The sequence below is a fragment of the Pangasianodon hypophthalmus genome, chromosome 19 (genome assembly GCF_027358585.1).
Source record: "Pangasianodon hypophthalmus isolate fPanHyp1 chromosome 19, fPanHyp1.pri, whole genome shotgun sequence".
Classification (NCBI taxonomy): domain Eukaryota; kingdom Metazoa; phylum Chordata; class Actinopteri; order Siluriformes; family Pangasiidae; genus Pangasianodon; species Pangasianodon hypophthalmus.
The window spans coordinates 13,920,982-13,940,461 of record NC_069728.1 but is presented as its reverse complement, the minus strand read 5'-3'; the positions used below and the strand labels follow the sequence as shown (position 1 = coordinate 13,940,461).

The following is a 19,480-nucleotide window of genomic DNA, read 5'->3' as shown; positions in this document are numbered from 1 at the left end:
CAATCAACCAAGACATTTTTTTGGTGTCTGAAGTTTGCTTCATTAGTTTCATAGTGGAGCTCCAATGCTAATGCTGCTAGTAAGTAAGGAAGGCTTTCAGGTTAAATTATGTTGTTTCTGACACTGTATCACACTGTTGTGTGGACAAAAGGACGCTGCAGAGTTAAAAACAACTGTGGCTCCATCTTAAGAAAGAATCATTGCTTCCTCAACACATAGCTTAGTATCACAGCAAGCATCAGGTAACGGTACGGCCCAAAAATCAAAGGCCGATTTGCATGAAGTGATTCAGATGATTTTACAATATTGTTACAGTTGGAATTGTTGGATTTAGACTTATTCTATTTTGTTTCAGAGACATGGGATATATTTTGACTTGCTAATTTAGACATGCAATTTCTACAGTGCTAAACTAGCTATAAATCTCATAGCTCCAGTATAAAACTAAAGAAGCAAGTTTCAGACACCAAACAAGTTGACTGGTTGATTGACCTTTGGAAGATTTTACTTCTGGTTGAATTGTTCGTTGTAAGCTACAGGGCCAAGCCAGTAACATTCAGGGAGTCTCACCACTTCAGTCTTGCCTCCAGTCACAGGGACATATTCAATCCGGAATCTCTCCACAGGTTCATCAGGGGGTATCCAAGTGACACGGAAGGAGTACTGAGTCACCTCTGAGGTCTCTAGATCGGTGGGAGTCCCTGGACCTCCTCCTCCTTCATAAGCAATGGAAAAAAAGCAAAGTGGAGTGGAAAACAGGTCTTACACTAGGATATACACAAGCTACAAATCTATCTGAGGCGTATTAGTTTCTGTCGAAAAAGGTGAAGTGGACAATATATCAATAGCTTTGGGGGCTGTCCTGTTTGAGGATATAGTGTAACCGTTCAGTGCGTGGTAAATCACTGTTACGCTCCTGGGAGGAACTGAGCTCAATATCTGGACTCCATTGTAGAGTTATGGCATTGTTATGCTTTTTAGTGAAATGAATTTTTAAACCAAAGTCTTGAGAGGTTACAGCTATGACGGTTAGAGGTTCACCTCGGCCAACTTGCGCAGCTTTGATTTACAATTTTCCTCTTGAAGTTTATTCTGTCTGGAATATCACAATAGAAGGTCCTTCCCAGCTCCTGCTTGACGACTATTGAAAATCCAATGCAATCTGACTGTCAAAACCACATTGATTCTGTCCCCATTGACCCACCATAATCTGTATGCCATATGTCCCATTTTGTTCTTTACTTCTATACCATCATTAGCATGTGGCCTTGATTGTTAATCCATTTCACAACACATTTTTACTCACACACCCATTGGTAAGTCTGTATAAAACTTTTGGGTTTTCTTGTGTTTTAAGAATCTATTATATTTTATCTTCTGCTAGTTTTATTTAGAATGGAATTTTTCTGCGTTTGCCCCTGCCTGGTCTGTAGTTTCTCAATTCTCAGATTAACCTTAGCAAGCACCCTTTTACACATTCAATCCTTCCCTTTACTCATCTACACTCACATTATACCCACAGCATCAAAATCAATGGTCTGTAACATCTGAAATCCAGCTCGGCTTCAAACTATATGACAAAAGGTGAGTTTTTTTATGGATTTTACCTGGTCCTTTGACACTATTACAGAGATTTATGGTGAGGTCATCGACAATGTCCAGCAGGAAGGAGAAGTCATTAACGTTGTACATGTGGATCTCATCGGGATCGGAGGCAATGGACCTCAACTCATTCTCATCAGCATTCTTCACACCTATATGTCCAGAACCAAAAGTCTATTTTTGCTTCTCAGTTCATTACATAACCTCTGAATGTCTTGTAAGCATTAAAAACTAGTCCATGTTTGAAATCATAAATTGTTATTGAATACATTTTTTATGCTTATGAAACTGGAAACTGCTCAAAATAATTTAAGAACATCTCTACACCTTTATATTCATTAAGAATATCTGTATCTAAGAATATGCATTAATCAGAAATGCCTTCATGTCCTAGCAAGGCATTCAAAATATACCACAACATGCTACACCGCTAGCTGACTAGCTTAGCACACAGGTTCTGCTAGAAATCTTCTAATAATTTGCATATCAAATGTGATGGGTTTCATGAGCTCTCCAAAAGTATAAGCCTATGGCAACAAGCATGATACAAGTATCACTAATCAAAATCAGCCAGCTAAGAGGAATTTAACTACTTAAAATTGTTTTTGGGAAAAAGCTTCTTTTGAACTTGGACACCCACCAATGGCATAAAGCTCGATGTTTTCGCTCTTCAGATTCTGGGAGCTAACAATAATGTCATCCTGTGATTTGCCATCAGTAATGAGGACACCGATTTTACGAGAGTCAGGCCTGAGCCCAACTTCTGGTTTAAAGTTGTTCTGCAGGATGTAGTTCAAAGCCAAACCTGTTCAGTAGAGAGTAGGTAGGAAAGAAAATCAACGGAGCAAAAATTTAGCCAGGATGGAGACATGCACTTAGTAAACTAACTAAAAATTCTTAGAGAAAATGTTACTAAACTATCACCCAACTTACTGAATATATTTACGTGCAAATATACTTATACAGTGAATCTATTTATATAATAAACATTGACTAAACATTGTGAATCAAAACATGTACCCGTCATGGTGTTTCCGCCTTTATACGGCAGGTTGGCTACACCATTTAAGAGACTTTCGCGGGTGCGATGAGCATTAAGGTTCCACTCTGTCCTGGGGTCTCCACTGTACTGAGCCAGGCCTGGAAAAAAATGCAGATTAAATGTCAGATCTGACAAATATTTAGGAGAATCTCATTTTATTTTATATTGTCTTCACACGTTTAACTGAAGGACATTGCAAAAATCAGGTAATAACTCATTTCGGGGCCCCAAATCAGAGCTCACATCTGGTGTCCAGAAGTGTTATGTCATTGCAATAAATCTGTGCTTCTAAAAAATGCACCAAAGCACCAGAGCCTCACCAATCTGGACCTTGTCTGGTCCGATGTCGAAGACGCCCACCATGCGAGCGATGAAGGTCCGAATGGTCTTGAAGTTCAAACGCCCGATGCTCCAGGAGCCGTCCACCAGCAGAACTATATCTGCTTTGGCTGTGGTTTTACACTGAGCATCTGTGGAACGAGGACATGATGGACACCCGTCACATAGAGACACAAAAACTCAAAAAGCTTTAGCGACAGGGAACCCCTGAGTCTAAGAGGAAGATTAAAGAAAGAGAAAGCAAACAGGAAATGCAATAAGCACAGGAGCAAACACATTCACAAGATCTTAGTTCAAAAATGCACATGTGGTAAAAAAAATTTATTTCTTTTTTTCAAACAATGGACAATTTACACAAAGATTTATGCCACCTCCCCCTCCCTTCCCCCCTTTCCCCCACATCTTTGTTCTTGCTGCAGTATCCAGTCTCTTCTGGTATCCAGCCCTGGAGGCCAGACATGATGGCCTCTGTCTCCTCAAGAAGAAGAAGGTCTGTAGATGAGTGATATACGAGCAAAGCCCTCCCTGAGTTATGGCACATTCCTCCTCCACCATTCGTTTTTTTACACAGCTCCAGACACCTGCAAAGAGACTAGTGCACTGCACACACTGCCTCTGTCTCTGCAATTGAAAACACATTATAGCACATTGATTTATTCATGACTAATTCAAGGGAAAGCCAGAAGCCTGTCTGCAATTTGGAGACAGAGTTGCAGTTCAAAATATTGAGCTCAAAATGTTGAGTAAGTCTTTTGAGTTGAGAAATTTGTATTCTGAAAATCTTTTTTTCTTAATATAAGATGTTTCTTTCAGCTGAGTTCCTTGGCTAGTTGTGTTATGAATCAGATATTGTGGTTTACCAAAAAAAAGTCCACACTAGTAGGAGTGAAAACACTAAAGAAGCACTCGAGAAGTTTCCATAGACATTATACAGATAAAGCAAGAGCTAAAAGAAAATGCTTTGCACATTTTGCTTGTTTCCATCAAATGGCTTTTTTACTATTGAAGATGTTTATATAGTGCTGTCATTTCATGCAAAAAAAAAAAAAAGCCATTTCCTATGTTTTGCAAAGTTTTGAAAAAAAATTATAGAATTATATGTATGTCACGGTCTGGATTCCCTGATTTTCCTTGCCTGAATTAAACCAAGAAAGGTTCTTCTCTCCTTCTCTGACTAGCTCTGATGGCATCATGAACGTTTTTTGCTTCAACAATTTAGCTACTATAAAAAAAGTCAAACAAAAAACAAAAAGTTTTGTTTGATATTTATGAAATAGTAACAATATTGCGCACAGGAATCAGCTCTTCGTCTAGACATAGCTTGAAATATGGCTTCAGATCAGAATCTACAGGGCAAAGGTTCATTGTGTCTGAGCTCCATTGAAGAAGGAATTTTTGCCCAGGGTCAGGCTCTAATCTCAGCTCTCACTGGATAAGCAGAACATTTTCCTAGCCTCGCGCTGCTGTGTGGCGACAGTGCACAACTCTCTCTTTTTCTCTCTCTTGGCAGTAAAGTGGCTCATAACTGGAAGCAGTGTGATCCTTTCCATGAGGACTTCTCAGAACCAGTGAAATATGAAAGAGAAGGAGGCGGTAGACACGGACACAACATTCCTTTGGCTTGTTTGTTTGCTATTAGGGACATCTTGTTATACATGACGAAGTGCTGCATAGCTAATCAAACTCTGGCAAGTGAAAATAGCAAAGGATCAAAAACATTTTCCAGTGTATCAGTATTAGTCAGAGAAATGTGTTATCAAAAAAATCAGCGCATATGGATATGATGAATGAATTTGTACCACGGTCCTATTGAATGCTCAATTCTGATTGGTCAGAAAGTGTGGATTATTTTTCTATAACGGCATGGCTCAGACAGAAGTCTTGGCTGAAAGGCAAATCACAGGTTTATATTAATGAGCACATTGTAATGCATTATCGTTTCTATAGGAACAGCTAATTTAGAGGGACTAATTTAGTATAACAAATGTACCTCGTAAACAGATTTTAAAGAAAAAAACATATTGTTGATATGGTGACTTTTTCTGTGAGGAGATATTTATTTAGCATTTTTGGAAGGAGTCTCCAGTACCAAAGCTTTGCCAGGGTGAAGCTGTAACTGAGTTTTTGTAACTGAGATGGATTTTTAACATAACATTTTAAGTCCAAAAAAGAACTTTTTTCACAAACGTTCCACAACATTAACAGTTGTGTTTTATTCATTTCTCACTTTTCATAGAGTGCACCTTTGATATCCTGTTGCGTGTACTTCTAAAGCGTGTTCACTGGTTGTGTATAAGTATTATGTATAGTGAAGCTTTACCAGGAGGGTCCATGGGTGGGGGTTCAGGTGGATCGATAAGTGTTGTTCTCTCCTCTCCAGCCAAAGGCAAACTCTGTCCTCCATCAAACATTCCAAACACAGCCACTGAGTACTTAGTTCCTGCTCTGCGGACAAACCCGGACAACAACATTTATCAAAGATGATGAGTGGAAGACTGGAAATAAACAGTTCAAAATGAACATTTTTCACCCTACCTGAGCTCCTCTAAGACGACTGTGTTGTCATATGGTCCCACAAGCATCTCTCCGAGATTCACTTCATTATCACTTGGGTGAAACGTGACTTTGTAGCCACGCACATCGCCCGGTGCTGGGTCCCAAGTCACACGGAAACTCGTTTTGGTCGGTTCAGAGGTCTGCAGGTTTCTTGGCGCTTTATAAGGTGACACTGCACGAAAAACAGACGGACACAGATAACCATCTTAACATATGTTGATGATAAAGTTGTACATGTCCACCAGTAACAGGAGAGGAGACACACCAAGCATTTTAACTTAACTTTAACTAACCTAATAACTATATTAATACATAGTATATAGTTACATAGTATTATTAATAGTAACAATACTATTAACTAATAGTAATTTCTGTTCTGTGAAATAGTGTATAAAAAGGACTGATCTTTATTAAATTTGGAATAAAGTTATCATATTCCCTGCTCCCATCCCCATTCACATTCCCACCTGTGTGGCTTTAGGAGGGTCCCAAAGCATGAGGAAGAATTTTTGGGTTTCATTTCTATAAATATTATTGAACATAAAGGCACCTATTATCGACACTCACTGCTGTTTGCTGCCTCATGATCACGAGTATGTAACTGATCTACTTAAAAATCAATCCAAATCAATAGAACTGACATTTGAGCTTCAAATACATTACAGAATTCACTTAATAATTTTTTTTTATGATCAGCAGACATATTAACTATGCCAAGCTGTTTAATAATGTAAACAAAGTACCTATCATCCTGTAAGAACGATTATGTATTGTGCAAGTGCAACTTATAATCACCAATGTGTGTGGTATATCTCTTGATAGCAAGAAGACTTTGATTTAAACTACAAAATCAATGATTCTCATGTCAATAATGGATGATTGGGTGAGAATAATGGGATACCAATAACTGTAATGTGGTGGTCTGGGAAACCTCACCAGATGTCACTGTGGCTGAATTCTCGTAAATAGCCAAAAAAGATGAAAAATCTGGTCTTGAATTGGTTTTGGATTAAAAAATCTGGTTTTGGATCTCACAGCGTTTTACTGTGAAAATATAAATATACATAGTGGAAAAGTTCTCGCTCTCTTGTAATTATTACGTTGCGTACAGAGCCATTTTAACAATGTTTTTTTCCCCTCCTTCAGCTGTTCCCATTCGGAGTCACCACAGGGGATCACCCATCCACATATTGATTCTGGCACAAGTTTTACACCGGATCCCCTTCCTGATGCAACCCTGCCCATTTCCAGGCTTGGGACCAGCACTGCGAGTGCACTGGCTCATGCAATCCTCCAGTGGCTGGGGTTGGTTCCCTGACCAGGAATCGAACCAGGACCACAGCAATGAGAGCGCCGCACTAGTCCACCAGGGAACCAGAGCCAGTTTAACAAATATGGTGGTCAAAATATTAGTGTCAAATGTCCTTGTTGCTCATGCATCACATTCAGAAAGGAATCTTTAAAAGGAATTTTCTGGAGTAACCAGAAAATATCAAAACGTAAATTGTCATTCCTTACGATCAAGGTGCTAAATCTTTTATTCAGCATCAGATTAAATATGTTAAGAAAAATAAAGCTGTGAATATTAGGTGCCTTGATGTTATATTTCCAATAACTGAGATGAAGATATTGGCTATTGGGTATAAAATCAGTCTTACAATTGCATTACTATGAAGTCAATAGAGATGTTGAATCTCAGTATACTGTTCAAAATTACAATGCACAAGAATTGTAATGGGATTCTTTACTTGAAGTAAGCTTCTATTTACTTTGGCTATCTCTCTCTCTCTCTCTGTCACTCACTCACTCACACACACTCACACACACACACACACACACACACACACACACATGCCCCCTGTGACTCATGGGCTTTGAATTGGGCCAACGTACGTGTGGTTCCTACTCCTTGCCTTGCTTTGCCTTCTCCACGCCTGTAAATGGGGTGAACAGTGATGTCATATGTGGTCATGGGCTGCAGCTTCTTCAGCACGGTGGATGTTATGTTGTGCGGCACTTTCACACTCAGCTGTCTGCCACCAGATTGGGGCGTATATGTCACTCTGTAGCTCAGCACCCGGCCTGGAGCCGCCTGCCATTTCACTCTCATTGACTTTTCCGTCTCGTCAGACACTGTCAGTGCCTTAGCAGCAGCGGAAGCTGAAGACAGAAACAACAGGATTACAATACTGGACTGCAACAGGATTGCAAAACTGAACAGTTTTAGCACATGCCTAAATCATTAGAGAGATTAAAGAGTGGGTCACAGTGTCAGAAAACACCTAAGCTATGCAGTATGCACAGAGCTCAACTGGAATTTATAAGCCTCCCTTACTAATCAGCCTACATCTGGAGTAAGTGGAAAGACTCCTGTTATATGGCAGTAATACAATAGTAAGACAAACTATTGGTATAGTTCTTAGTGGACATTTGGTCCTCAAAGAAATTCAATAATAATAATAATAATAATAATAATAATAATAATAATAATAACAATATACTGCCTTACTACCAGCAGTACCTTGTCACTCAGGAAAAAAAAAAGGCTGGGGAAAAGGAGTGTTTTGAAAAGCGGAAAATATTAAGCTGGGCTTTAAAATCGTAGATGGAAGTGCAGAGATTGACTTAGGAAGAAATTCACCGTTTCCACTTTGGGTTGCTACATTTTCAGTTTTTTTTTTCACTTTATGTGGATCTCAATTCACTTTGTGCTTTCCTGAAATAGTCCAGAGACAGCTGATGGATTAAACTCAGATTAAATTTTACTATAACAAACAACTGAACATGGTTCCTATTAAGAAATTATCTAGGGATGGCAGATGAAGTAAATCCATGAAACACACAGCAACATTCATTAAACTGCCTATAAGAATAAAATTATGCTCAAGATTTCAGTTTCCCTAAACTATTCTCTCTGCGTTTCTGAAGTGGCTTTTGACTGTCATTTCCTGTTCAACAAAGCCAAAGACTATCTGTTAATATTTTTTGCTTATTCTCATCCAAAGCTCTCTTACTTCCAAGAAATGACTGACTCCAAGACTTTTACTAGGAACACTTTTACGAACGGAAAGAATTGTGGCAATTCAATGCACTGATTGACCTGAGCAAACTTTTGCATCCTTAACCAGAGAACGAGCTCCATTTAAAATGCACATATAGCGCAGGGACTCACTGTTAAAAGGAAATGGGGCTAAGCGCCCAAAAAGATTCTAATGTGGATACAAAACCACAAAAATTCCTTCCTCACGACTACTTGCATTGTTAGATGCCTCACAGGCAAGTTTCCATTGCTCCATTGACTTTCCTTGCACATCCATGTGTAGACGGAGAAGGCGTACGGTCTTTAACTAAGCGTGTCCAAAGCCTGTTAGAGCCCGTCTCTGACATACGGCCTAAATTAGAGCCGCCAGTGCACAGATGCATGGTTATAAAATGCTTTCACTCCATTGCCATGATGTTATCTCCCCCCTTCCCCCCCACCTTCTTCTCTCACAACCATCGTCTCATTTTTTCCACTGAGGAACAGCCAAGGAGACTCCAAACCCCATTTATATATTTATATGACTGAATCCCGCCACTTCTACATGGTCTCAGCAAAAAAGAATCTGTCTCACTAACCCCGAAACCCCGATCTTAATATGATATATCAGACCATGGGGTCAGGCTTTACTGAGCTGTAAATGAATGTGGTTTTACCAGCAGTAACTATCACAAAGGAAACCTCAGGTGCTGCGGTGGCGACTGTGTTAAATCTCTGGTAAGGGAGTTTGGGTTAGTCCATCATTATCTTGGCACACTCTGGATTGAGGTTCACAAAACCTAGGTTCACAAAAAGGAGCCAGTAGAAACTATCTATCAAAAATGTATGTGTTAAAAAATTTCCAAATGGTTCGAAGATGTAATCCCAGTGAACAAATGCGCAGACTTGACCGTGAACGTTAATTATACATCCAGCCTGACCTTACTTAAATTGGCCCTTAGAACGACATTATTATTGGTCCATTTTACATCACTCCTGTTCAACTGTATGTCCTTTGAAGCCCATATTATTCCTGACAACTTGTATATGACCACAATAGCTGTCTTTTCAACATTCTCAAATAACTTACAACCAAAAATCTAAACATCTCATGAACACCTTGCAAAGCAGCTTCTACACATCTTTTAAATGCCTTTCTCCACACTGGGATAATAACACAACTCACATCACAATCCAAGAATTTAAACTCACTGTAAGAAATGGAGAGGCTCTCATGTAATGATTTCTGGAAAATTCTTAATTACAGTGTTTTTGGGGGGAAGGAAAAACACCACTGTGTCCAATCTTAATAATTTAAAGCTAAAGAACTAAAGAGACTAAAAATGTTTCTAGCAGTACCTGATGCAGCAACCCTTTCCTGTCTCTGGTATCATCTCAAAAAAAAAAAAAAAATTGTAGACCAAGCCATGGCTCTAACCGTGGAGTATGTTTACTAACGTAAGTACTAACTATCATATTTTATAGATCAGCAGAAGTCATTCTGTGGTTAAAGTTAACTAGTTAATATGAACGCTACCTCATAGCTTATGTAGTTAATTCATTCACACAGCATACAGAACCAGAAATAAATATTTATGATGGATGGTGATATTGAAGGATATCCCAAACTCGATGCTTTTCAAGTTTCCTTTTTGCTTAACATGCTACCCAAAAAGACAGGGACATTTAAAGATGTAGCTACTAAAGCAGCCACATCCTGAGTTTTATACAAAAGAATTTTAGATAAAAGAAACAGAACGTACCATCAGTGGTCTCTTCTCCCACCAGAGGCTCTCCCTCTCCAAGGTTGTAGGAGGCGAAAACCGACACTTGATACCGAGTTTCGGGGCTTAGGCCCTCCAACAGAGTGCTTGTCACATCTCCTGGCACAGTTATATCCCCTGATTCGTCACTAAACTGCGACATCCAGTGGACACGGTACTGCCTGACACGGCCTGGAGCGGCTGACCATGACACCATGAAGCTTGAATCTGTTACATCGCTGGTTATCAGGTCTCTGGGCGAGCCAAGCTCTGTGGAGAAAACACACACAGCTTAGTAAATTAGAGGCTAATGAGGAAATTGCAGTGACTTTCTTTTTCTCAAAACCATATGGGATTTGTGGGAGAACTCCCAATTGATTTTATAAGAATTGGGAGTAGCAAACTAATCACTGCTTGTCAGTTTCCTCTCCCAACTGAGCGCTAATGAGAAGGATATAAATTCATCTGCAGGTCCACGGAAATTAGCAGCTGGGTCACAGACACACAGACACACACACAGATGCATATAACCTCTATATTTATAATCTCTTATTGTGCTAAGGGTTGTTAGTTAAAGTACATGGCTTACAAGCTGACTACAGAACTACTTTCATATAACAGGAGCCTTTCCATTTTTCTCCCCAAAAACATTTGCTCTACATATAAAGTATATGCCATTATGGGCATTAGCTGGAAATAGAGTATCTCAGGGTGTGTGGCCACAATGTTCTGTATCAGCTCTGAAGCTACAAAGCCTTGCTTGGACTATATATGTGCACTTTTGCCTGCAGTTAAGTCTATAATGAATTCCAGTATACACAAAGATGCCATTTGAGACACCCACATAGATCTGCACTGATCCAGCATCATTTAGTCAGCATGTTGCAGCAGGAAATCAGGGCTGAATGGAGATTTACTGTTGCAATAAAGATGGATTTTCTTTTGTGCATCAGTTTGTGGGTGCTTAGGAAATCCTCTTTCCAACATACAGTACATTGAGATTTTGACACTCAAATCTCAATTTCAACCAACATTTATAGACAGGATAAAAATTAAAGAAAATTTTTTTAAAAATAAATTTAAAAAATAAAAAACAATGGTTCTGTTATGCCATTGGGTGTTTATTGATTTTGCTGGTAGAGTTTGGATCCGCTTGTCCAAAATTCAATTCAATTCAAAAGTTCCTCTGACTGATCACGTTTATCCTATCCTTTATTTCTATCCTTCTGTGAGCGGTCTTTTCCAGGATGATTTCACCCCCATACCCACATACACAGAACACGACAAACTCACTAAATAGTTTGATAAGGATGAAAATGGTGTAAATCTTATGCTATGACCTTCACTCTCACCAGATCCCAACTCAACTGAACATCTATGGTAGATTTTGGAACAATGTGATAGACAGAATTCTCCAGAATGGTGTCCATCCCTCCATTACAGTTCCAGGGATTTGTTGAATCTGGGCAAAGGCAGTTGCTGTTCTGGCCATTTGTGGTGGGCCAAAACCTTACTAAGACACTTTAAGTTGTTTTTTCCTTAGTCTGTATATTAAAGTAATGTGTGATATGCTCTGAACTTTTAAGATGATTTACATACTTAAAATGACTTTGTTTGCGTTACATGGAGTAAGCTATGAGGTCAAGACTCTTTTTTTATATGTAAATGATTTATATCCTATTAAAACGTTTGCACTATAACCTAGCATTACTATTTCCTCTACATTTTCTTTGCTATGTGCATCTGTAATAAATACTAGTATGATACCTCCCAAATGTTCTAGAAATCCATTTTTTTGGCCTGATAATGAGCTAACTATCTGAATGGCTTCAACATGGTATCATCCATATGGTATGCAGTTCACATGGCAAGTTTTTTGATTTTCTGTCTCAGCGAAAACTAAACAAACAAGCTACTAAATGCAAAGATGTGACCTATCATCAGGTTAACAGAAACACATCTACTCTTACACTAAAAAACTACATAGAAAAGGAAAGCAGGACTTTCGTTTCAAGACTGATAAACGCATTAGATTTATGATAAGCCTTGCTAAGTAGGCGATCTGATTTCAGACTAAATCTTTCCACCTATGCCAAAAATCACATTATATCACACACACAGTATTCCCCTTAAACATTTTCTTAAACTTTTCTGCTCTGGCATACTTTTCATTTCCTTACTTTACTGCACATGTGCAGCAAAAGACATGTCTCCAGGCTGCCATCTTAAGAGTTTGACAGACATCACACATGCGATATATCATGCACAATTATGGCCAACAAATCTGCATCCTGTTTTTTTCCATTCTAAATCTAAGACACATGCTAGAATATCTAGAGATTTTTGCCTTTTTTGCCTGTTTTTCTTTGCTTTTTTGTCATTACATACCTATGTACAAAAAACCTTAACCTGGAAATAATACTGCAAATGTAATCTTACAGGAGGAGTTTGATCATTTTTAAGTATAAGCTACACCGAGTATAAGCTAACTAACGACTAACTATTTAGCTAGCAACCATGTAGCCATTAAGTCTTTTATACAGACCATGTAAAAACATAGTGACTGTCACAATAACAATATTTCCCTCAAAAACTAAAAATATACACTGTAGTTACACTTACCCTTGACCACAAACCCAGTTTCAATGGGTTTTGGGTTCTGTCTAAAATGTCACCACTGGGTCACAACTTGTGAACAATTTAGACAAAATTAGTGTGGATTACAAGAGTAGGCTGTTCACGTGGAATATGCTTATAACATAACCCCATTTGCAGTTAGAGTTTTCCACAGAGGCAGGCTTCCATGGAACTATATTTGGTGCTGACAAAAGAATCTTGAAGACCAACTTTGTGTTTGTAATAAACGTCATAGAAAAGCTATGTTGTCTTAAAGTAATCCCCCTAACTGACCTTCGGAATGGGTAAGTGCTGAAAAGGCCAGCAGTATTGAATTTAATAATATCCCCGGGGTCAGGGGCCTTAGAGCGAGGCCAAAGCCAAACACATTATGCATTTTTCCAAATGTCAGAGAGGGAAGGGTCATCCTCGGTTGACAGTTCCCAGGTGCTGCACCTTGTCAGTAAAACCCAAATAGAAAACCTTGCTTTTGGCTCTCTCCACACCAACTGATTAAGATTGATTTCATTTCCACACCTCTTCTTTTTCCATGTCTCTTTGCCTCTTGAAACTCTGCATCCCAAATCTGTGTGAATTCCCATTTGAATCCACCTCCTCTTCCTCATGTTTTGAAACGTTTAACATGCAACATGTATAAAGTGCTAACTGATCTCTATTAATTTTATCTGATTCTTCTGCTGTGAAATTAGGAGATTCCTCCTAAAATCAAACATGCCCTATGTTAAGCATTGCCACTTCCACTATCCCAAGAGTAGGCTGTTACATAGAATATTCTTTGGCTGTAGCATTATTCAAAGAGGCCATTTGCCATGGAACTACATTCAGCACTGATAAAAGATCCTTGAAGACCAACTTTGTGTCTGTAATAAATATCATAGTAAAGTTATGTTGTCTTGGGAATCCCCCCGAGGTAATCCCCCTAGCTAATCTGTCAGAACAGCTCACCATATGGCAAAAACTGAATGCCTGGAGTCTTCTTTGTGAAATGATGTACTACAGTATATACATATATAGTGACATTGTAAGGTTAGTTTATATATTCCTAGAAGCTCTGTGAGATTCTCTGAAATTATGGATGTTTATTAGCTCTAAAAGGATCTACAATGTTAGTTTCAAATGCAATGTTTGAATATTTCAATCACTGCTGATCCCCTGGGTTTTTCACACATAACACAGAATGGTGAGCAGCAGTTCAGTGAGTGGCAGTTCTGTGGGTAGACATGTCTTGTTGATGAGACAGGTCAGTGGCTCAGTGTCCAGAGCATACAGTAAGGCCACGGTACGTCATATAAACACTCTTAACAGCCATGGTGAGCAGAAACGCAAACCAGAAAATACCACACATTGAACCTTGAGGTAAATGAGCTACAGCACTAGAAGACCACATAGGCTTTCACTCCTGTCAACAGGAATTTGAGGCTACAGCGGGCACAGGTTCACCAAAAATGGACAGTTGAAGATTGAAAAAAGACCAGGTATACAGATCACACCGTGATTTTTATTTAGCATATTTCCTCACGTCCCTTGAAATTAATTCTATAAATCCTTAATTAAGCAGCTCTTTGTTCTTTTTTAAACTTGGAATCCTGAACTGACTTCCTAAGCATCTTGGTCTGCTGTGCAATGTGGCTGTGATTGCCCCCAATTTATCAAGGTAAGTCTAGAGTTTCTGGCCACCACCTAGAAAAAACATCCCACAGGGCAAGTAGTTAAGAGATACAGCACAGATGAATCCCGAGATTGGCGGCCTCTCAAAAGACCCTTGCAGCAAGCAAATCCCCCATGTGGCCTGCTGCTGTCGACAAGCCTGTTCACGCCCAACCAGTGAGCTCCATAGCCCACCAAAGGTCAAAATCTTCCTACTATTATCTAAAAAACCCAGGAGTCCTGGAATATGTCAGAGCCTCTGTTTCTTTCCCTGCGTCTGGAAGTTAGGCATTAAAATGTCTTTAAAAGATTGCAATTCTTGGATTGAGGAAAGTACTAAAGGTCAAAGCACTTCTAAAACACCCATTATTTTCTAATTAGCAATGGAGTCCTGGAATATGTCAGAATATGCCTTTCTTTCTTTCACCACTTAAGCCTAGAGAGTTAAGCCTAGAGAAATCTTAACAAAGTTCTTTTCACCTTGCCCTTTTACTTGGTTTCAGAAGTTTCCTGCTTACTGGATTGCCCAATATCTGTGAAATCACAAGTCTTGGATAGAGGAAGGTAACAAGGGTGCTATAAAAATGCTACTACACTCACATTGTTTTCTAAGTGCATAGGGATTCCTGCATATTTCAGCATCTCCATTTATTTTTCTGCATCTAGAAGTTAGGCATGAAGATAACAAGATGATCACAAGTTTTGGAGGGAGGAAGGGACCAAAGGTCAATGCACTGCAAAACACTCATTGTTCTCTAAGTATCTACGGGGTACTCTTGCTCTTCGATGTCTGGAAGTTAGGCAATAAAATATTTTTTCATGCTTTTCAGTGCACATCTACTACATTGGTGTTCATTGAATTGGACCATCTATGAAACCACAGCTCTTGGATGGAGCAAATCACAGGATGTTTAAAGTTCACCCTAAGCTTCATTGCTTTCCAAATATCTAGGAAGTTCAGGAATATGTTAGAGGCTCTGTTTTCTTTCTTCATTATTGGAAGTTCAGTGTGAAAATGTCTCTATATCTGTAAGATCTTGTCTCTTGGTTGTAGTATTGCTAAATATTCTTAAGTGCTGGAGTGCTGGAATAGGTTGGTGACACCATTTCTTTCTCCATTTATTTGGAAGTTAGCATTGTGAACATCCTTAAAACAGCAAACTCTATTCCTATGGCCCTTCTACTGCATTTCTGTTCCAGCTAATTCATTTTGCATTTGATTGTGCAAGCTATCTATGAGATCAGAGCTCTTGGATGCAGGAAGGCACAGAATGTCTCACTTAAACATCCACTATTATCCACATAGCTAGGAATTGCTTGAGTATGTTGGAGCCTTCATTTCTTTCTTCGCTGCTAGAAGTTAGGCATGAAACCATCTCTAAAACAAAGTTACTTGATCCTAGTTCCAGCAGCTGCATTTTAAATGGATTATGTAAGCAGTTATGAGATCAGAGCGCAGTCAGTTCAGAATTGAAACTTTCTCTGTTTGTCAATGGATGGATGGAATAAGTAGCATCACAATATATCATAATCAAAGGGCTTTGGTTGCTGAATTGGTCAAATCCCTTCCATATGGCTCAAGGAACCAAAGGCAGGAAGAAACTCAGACTGTTCGATTACATCAGAAACGGACCTATCAGCCAAAGCTTGAGGACAGATCTGCTGCATTCCAAGCAAGTCCGCACAATGTCTGACACTGCAGGAGAAAGTGACTCATAACCATAACCCATCCCCCTAGCTACCACTACTATCACCACACACACAATGCTCTCCTGGCCAGACCAAATTCCAGCTCCACCCAAGCCAGAGTTCAGTCGTGGGTGCAGCGCAAATAGGGGTAATAAGTGCAAGTTCTTGGTACTCAATGTCATTCTGCTTTCAATCAGCCTCCCAATACTCTAACAAACCCTGAATGGAAAGGGGAAGTTGGTTGCGGGGTATATTGACATATCGTTGGCCTAAGAAGGCATTCACATCCATAAAAGCAAATGTGTTGTACTATAGCACTTTCAGTGGGTGGTTTTTACTTTCACATGGATGGGACTGGGCAGTCAGATATGAAGCTCACAGGAGAAAGGTGACCTTTAGTAACATAGGAAAGCATTGAATGAAACTGGTTGCATGTGCAGTGCATTTACTAGGTTTATTCAGTCATCTTCAGTAAATGCTATATCCTGGTCTGAATCGCTGTTGTTTAAATTACTTAGTTATTTCTATTTGGGGAATATATCCAACAAAGTTCATTAAAAATATTTGGATAGCTACAAATGAAAATAAATACTCCTGGAGTGTGTGGAATTGGTCAAATGTTCTAGGGGATTGTTGGGATTGTTCAAGAGTGTCAAGAGTGTCTACTGCATCTCATCTCCATGTATAGTCTTCCAAGATTAGGGAAATTGAACTCAATACCCCCAATTCCTCAATGCCTTGGTTCACTGATTCCCAAGTTTGCTCCTGGTTAATATATTGAGCAAATCCAGGAGCTATATTCCTGTGACTACCCCACACCTCCACCAACAAGGACAATTGTTTGGCCTCCATGACACCTCCAAATGGCTGTGCTCAACCTATTCTCATCTCACGTAAGGTAAGGGCCTTTAAACTGACCTGAGCGTCTTGAAGCCTGACCAATAAGAAGCACTTAATTTTTAAAGAAGAAAGAAAAATGCAACTATACAATAATCAACACCCAGTCTATTTTGAAAGCAAGTGGCCCAAACTAAAATCACTGGGATGGACATACTGGACCAGTTCACCTCATGACAACTGTACAGTGCGAAATGTGACGTAGATTGCATGAAGTTGACTCGCACATCGGTATCAATATGTGCTGATGAGTGTATTCCAAGAGTAAAAAGGTACGCTAACAGCTAGTTTACACATTTAATTGAACTCAACTGTGTAGACAGGCTTATGGAACCTACTGTATGTTGATGACATATGATGTGCTTTATTAGCTAACCCCTCACTCACACAAACAAACGGCACACACTCAGGGATATTAAGATTATATACTCACCATCGAGAGTGGTGCCGGTGCCCTCCAGGGGCTGGCCAAGGCCAGAGGAGTAGCGTGCATGGACAGAAATCTGATACTCGGTGCCAGACTGCAGGTTTTTGAGCATGGTGGATGGTCTCTTCACTGTCAATTCTTTTATTTCTCCACCCTCGGTTGGCTGATAGGACACCACATACTGCTGCACCCGACCCGGCGCCGGCTCCCACTCCAATTGCATCGACGATATTCCCTCATCAAAAACCCGCAGGTTTCGTGGAGAGCCTAGCTCTATAGGAACACAAGAAGAGCAAGTGGTCAGGGACAAAGGCCAGGCTAGGGAATCTACAAAGCTATCATTAACAGAGATTACATTTCTAATCAGTTATTAGGTTCTCAACCCCAAAAGCATGATATAGCTATTGAAATCTGTGAATCCTGTCATTTGTCAAGCTAAAGACTAGTAAAAGAAAAAAACAGTTGGAGAATGTAGGTCTTTACTAGGAAGAAAATAAATTTCGCTGTATCATTACATAAAATGCCTTTCTAAATGTCTCCCTAAATCTTTTTTTTTTTTTTGCATGAGTTTATTCATGTCAAAATGAAACAGCAAGGAAGACATTTTTATCCCTTACATGGCACGGAGAAAATCTGCACATTATGAAATGTGAGTTGGAGAAAATCTCATTGCATAAGATTTGCCTTCTGCCATAACAGACACTGAAAATATCACAGCTGCATTACTCAGAGAAGCCAGATAGGAGCAGCTGGAACATACAAAGGCGCTAACCTCATTGAGCAACGATAACAAGTGTCTGGAATTCCACTGCTTTGGCAAATGGAAATCAGTTTGTTTATTTCCATCAGCCTCCCCCAATAGATGGTTGTTGCGTTAGCAAGCAGGCTCATCTCCTGGGTAACGTTCCATCACCTATAATCTCCCACAGAGCAAACAGAAAAGTGTGTGTGTGTGTGTGTGTTGAGCCTTGCTGTGCAAATTTCCACAGGGAAAGCCCTGTTGCCTGAGATTAGCACTTTCCATCCTGAAAGCTTAATAACACGTGTGGGGTTGGAATTTTCTAAATGGCAGGATGTCAGACATTAGAAAAATAAAATGAGGGAAGGGAAAATGTGCATCATAAACATTCTATGCACCTGCTCAGTATTGAAACTCACCCTCTTTAGTAGTGCCATCAATTTGCATTTGCTCCCCAGTGCCCGATGAGTACTCGGCTGCCACACTCACTCTGTAAGTGGTGAGTGGGTGGAGTTGTTGGAGGACGATATTGGTTTCAGGGCCCTGTGTAAAGGCCTCCTTTATGGTGATGTCACCTCTGACTGGAGAATAGGTCAACTTGTATCTCACTACGGCTCCTGGAGCTGGTGCCCACGACACAAGGAAACTGTTGGTGGTCTCCTCAGAAACACGGAGGTTACGCACAGTTCCTCGATCTGCAGTAAGAAGGGGGTCTTTATAAGCCATCAATATTTTACAACCAATCATTCTTCCACTACTCCACACTGTAAGTCTGAAAATAGTGTGTTCTTATTGACTAAAGCTTTACAGACAATAACACATGGCGTGTTGTAACTCTGTGTATTGAACTGGACATGTGTTAGTATTGGAATTTACATTCGAGTAGGTTTTAGTTTCATGCATGGATTTCACAAATGGCTAAAAAATTGATTTGTCTCAGTTTTGATCAATGGATTCTTTAATTATTAGCATCAATTTAGCATTAATTGATATAATAATAGTAATAACTTTTGTATTAGTGGAATTGATTCCAGAATGTATGACTAGCATATTAATATTAGCATATTTAACTGTATTTAAGGTACTATGCTGCTCCTATCTATTGTAAAGATAACATTTTTTT

At 39.5% G+C, this 19,480-nt stretch overlaps 1 protein-coding gene across 4 annotated transcripts in view; it reads right to left on the bottom strand.

The window, feature by feature from the left end:
* The window catches only part of col12a1b (collagen, type XII, alpha 1b), an 82,454-nt gene that overhangs the window by 49,266 nt on the left and 13,708 nt on the right, over positions 1 to 19,480 (bottom strand). For all 4 annotated transcript variants that reach the window (XM_034313524.2, XM_034313521.2, XM_034313523.2 and 1 more), the window contains exons 12-22: positions 18,777 to 19,052; positions 17,625 to 17,891; positions 10,322 to 10,591; positions 7,433 to 7,699; positions 5,519 to 5,711; positions 5,304 to 5,428; positions 2,965 to 3,114; positions 2,623 to 2,742; positions 2,243 to 2,407; positions 1,608 to 1,754; positions 571 to 716 (exon numbers count right to left, since the gene is read on the bottom strand). In XM_034313524.2, the coding sequence (XP_034169415.2) occupies positions 571 to 716; positions 1,608 to 1,754; positions 2,243 to 2,407; positions 2,623 to 2,742; positions 2,965 to 3,114; positions 5,304 to 5,428; positions 5,519 to 5,711; positions 7,433 to 7,699; positions 10,322 to 10,591; positions 17,625 to 17,891; positions 18,777 to 19,052 (2,126 nt within the window). The remainder of the gene's footprint in view (positions 1 to 570; positions 717 to 1,607; positions 1,755 to 2,242; positions 2,408 to 2,622; positions 2,743 to 2,964; positions 3,115 to 5,303; positions 5,429 to 5,518; positions 5,712 to 7,432; positions 7,700 to 10,321; positions 10,592 to 17,624; positions 17,892 to 18,776; positions 19,053 to 19,480) is intronic.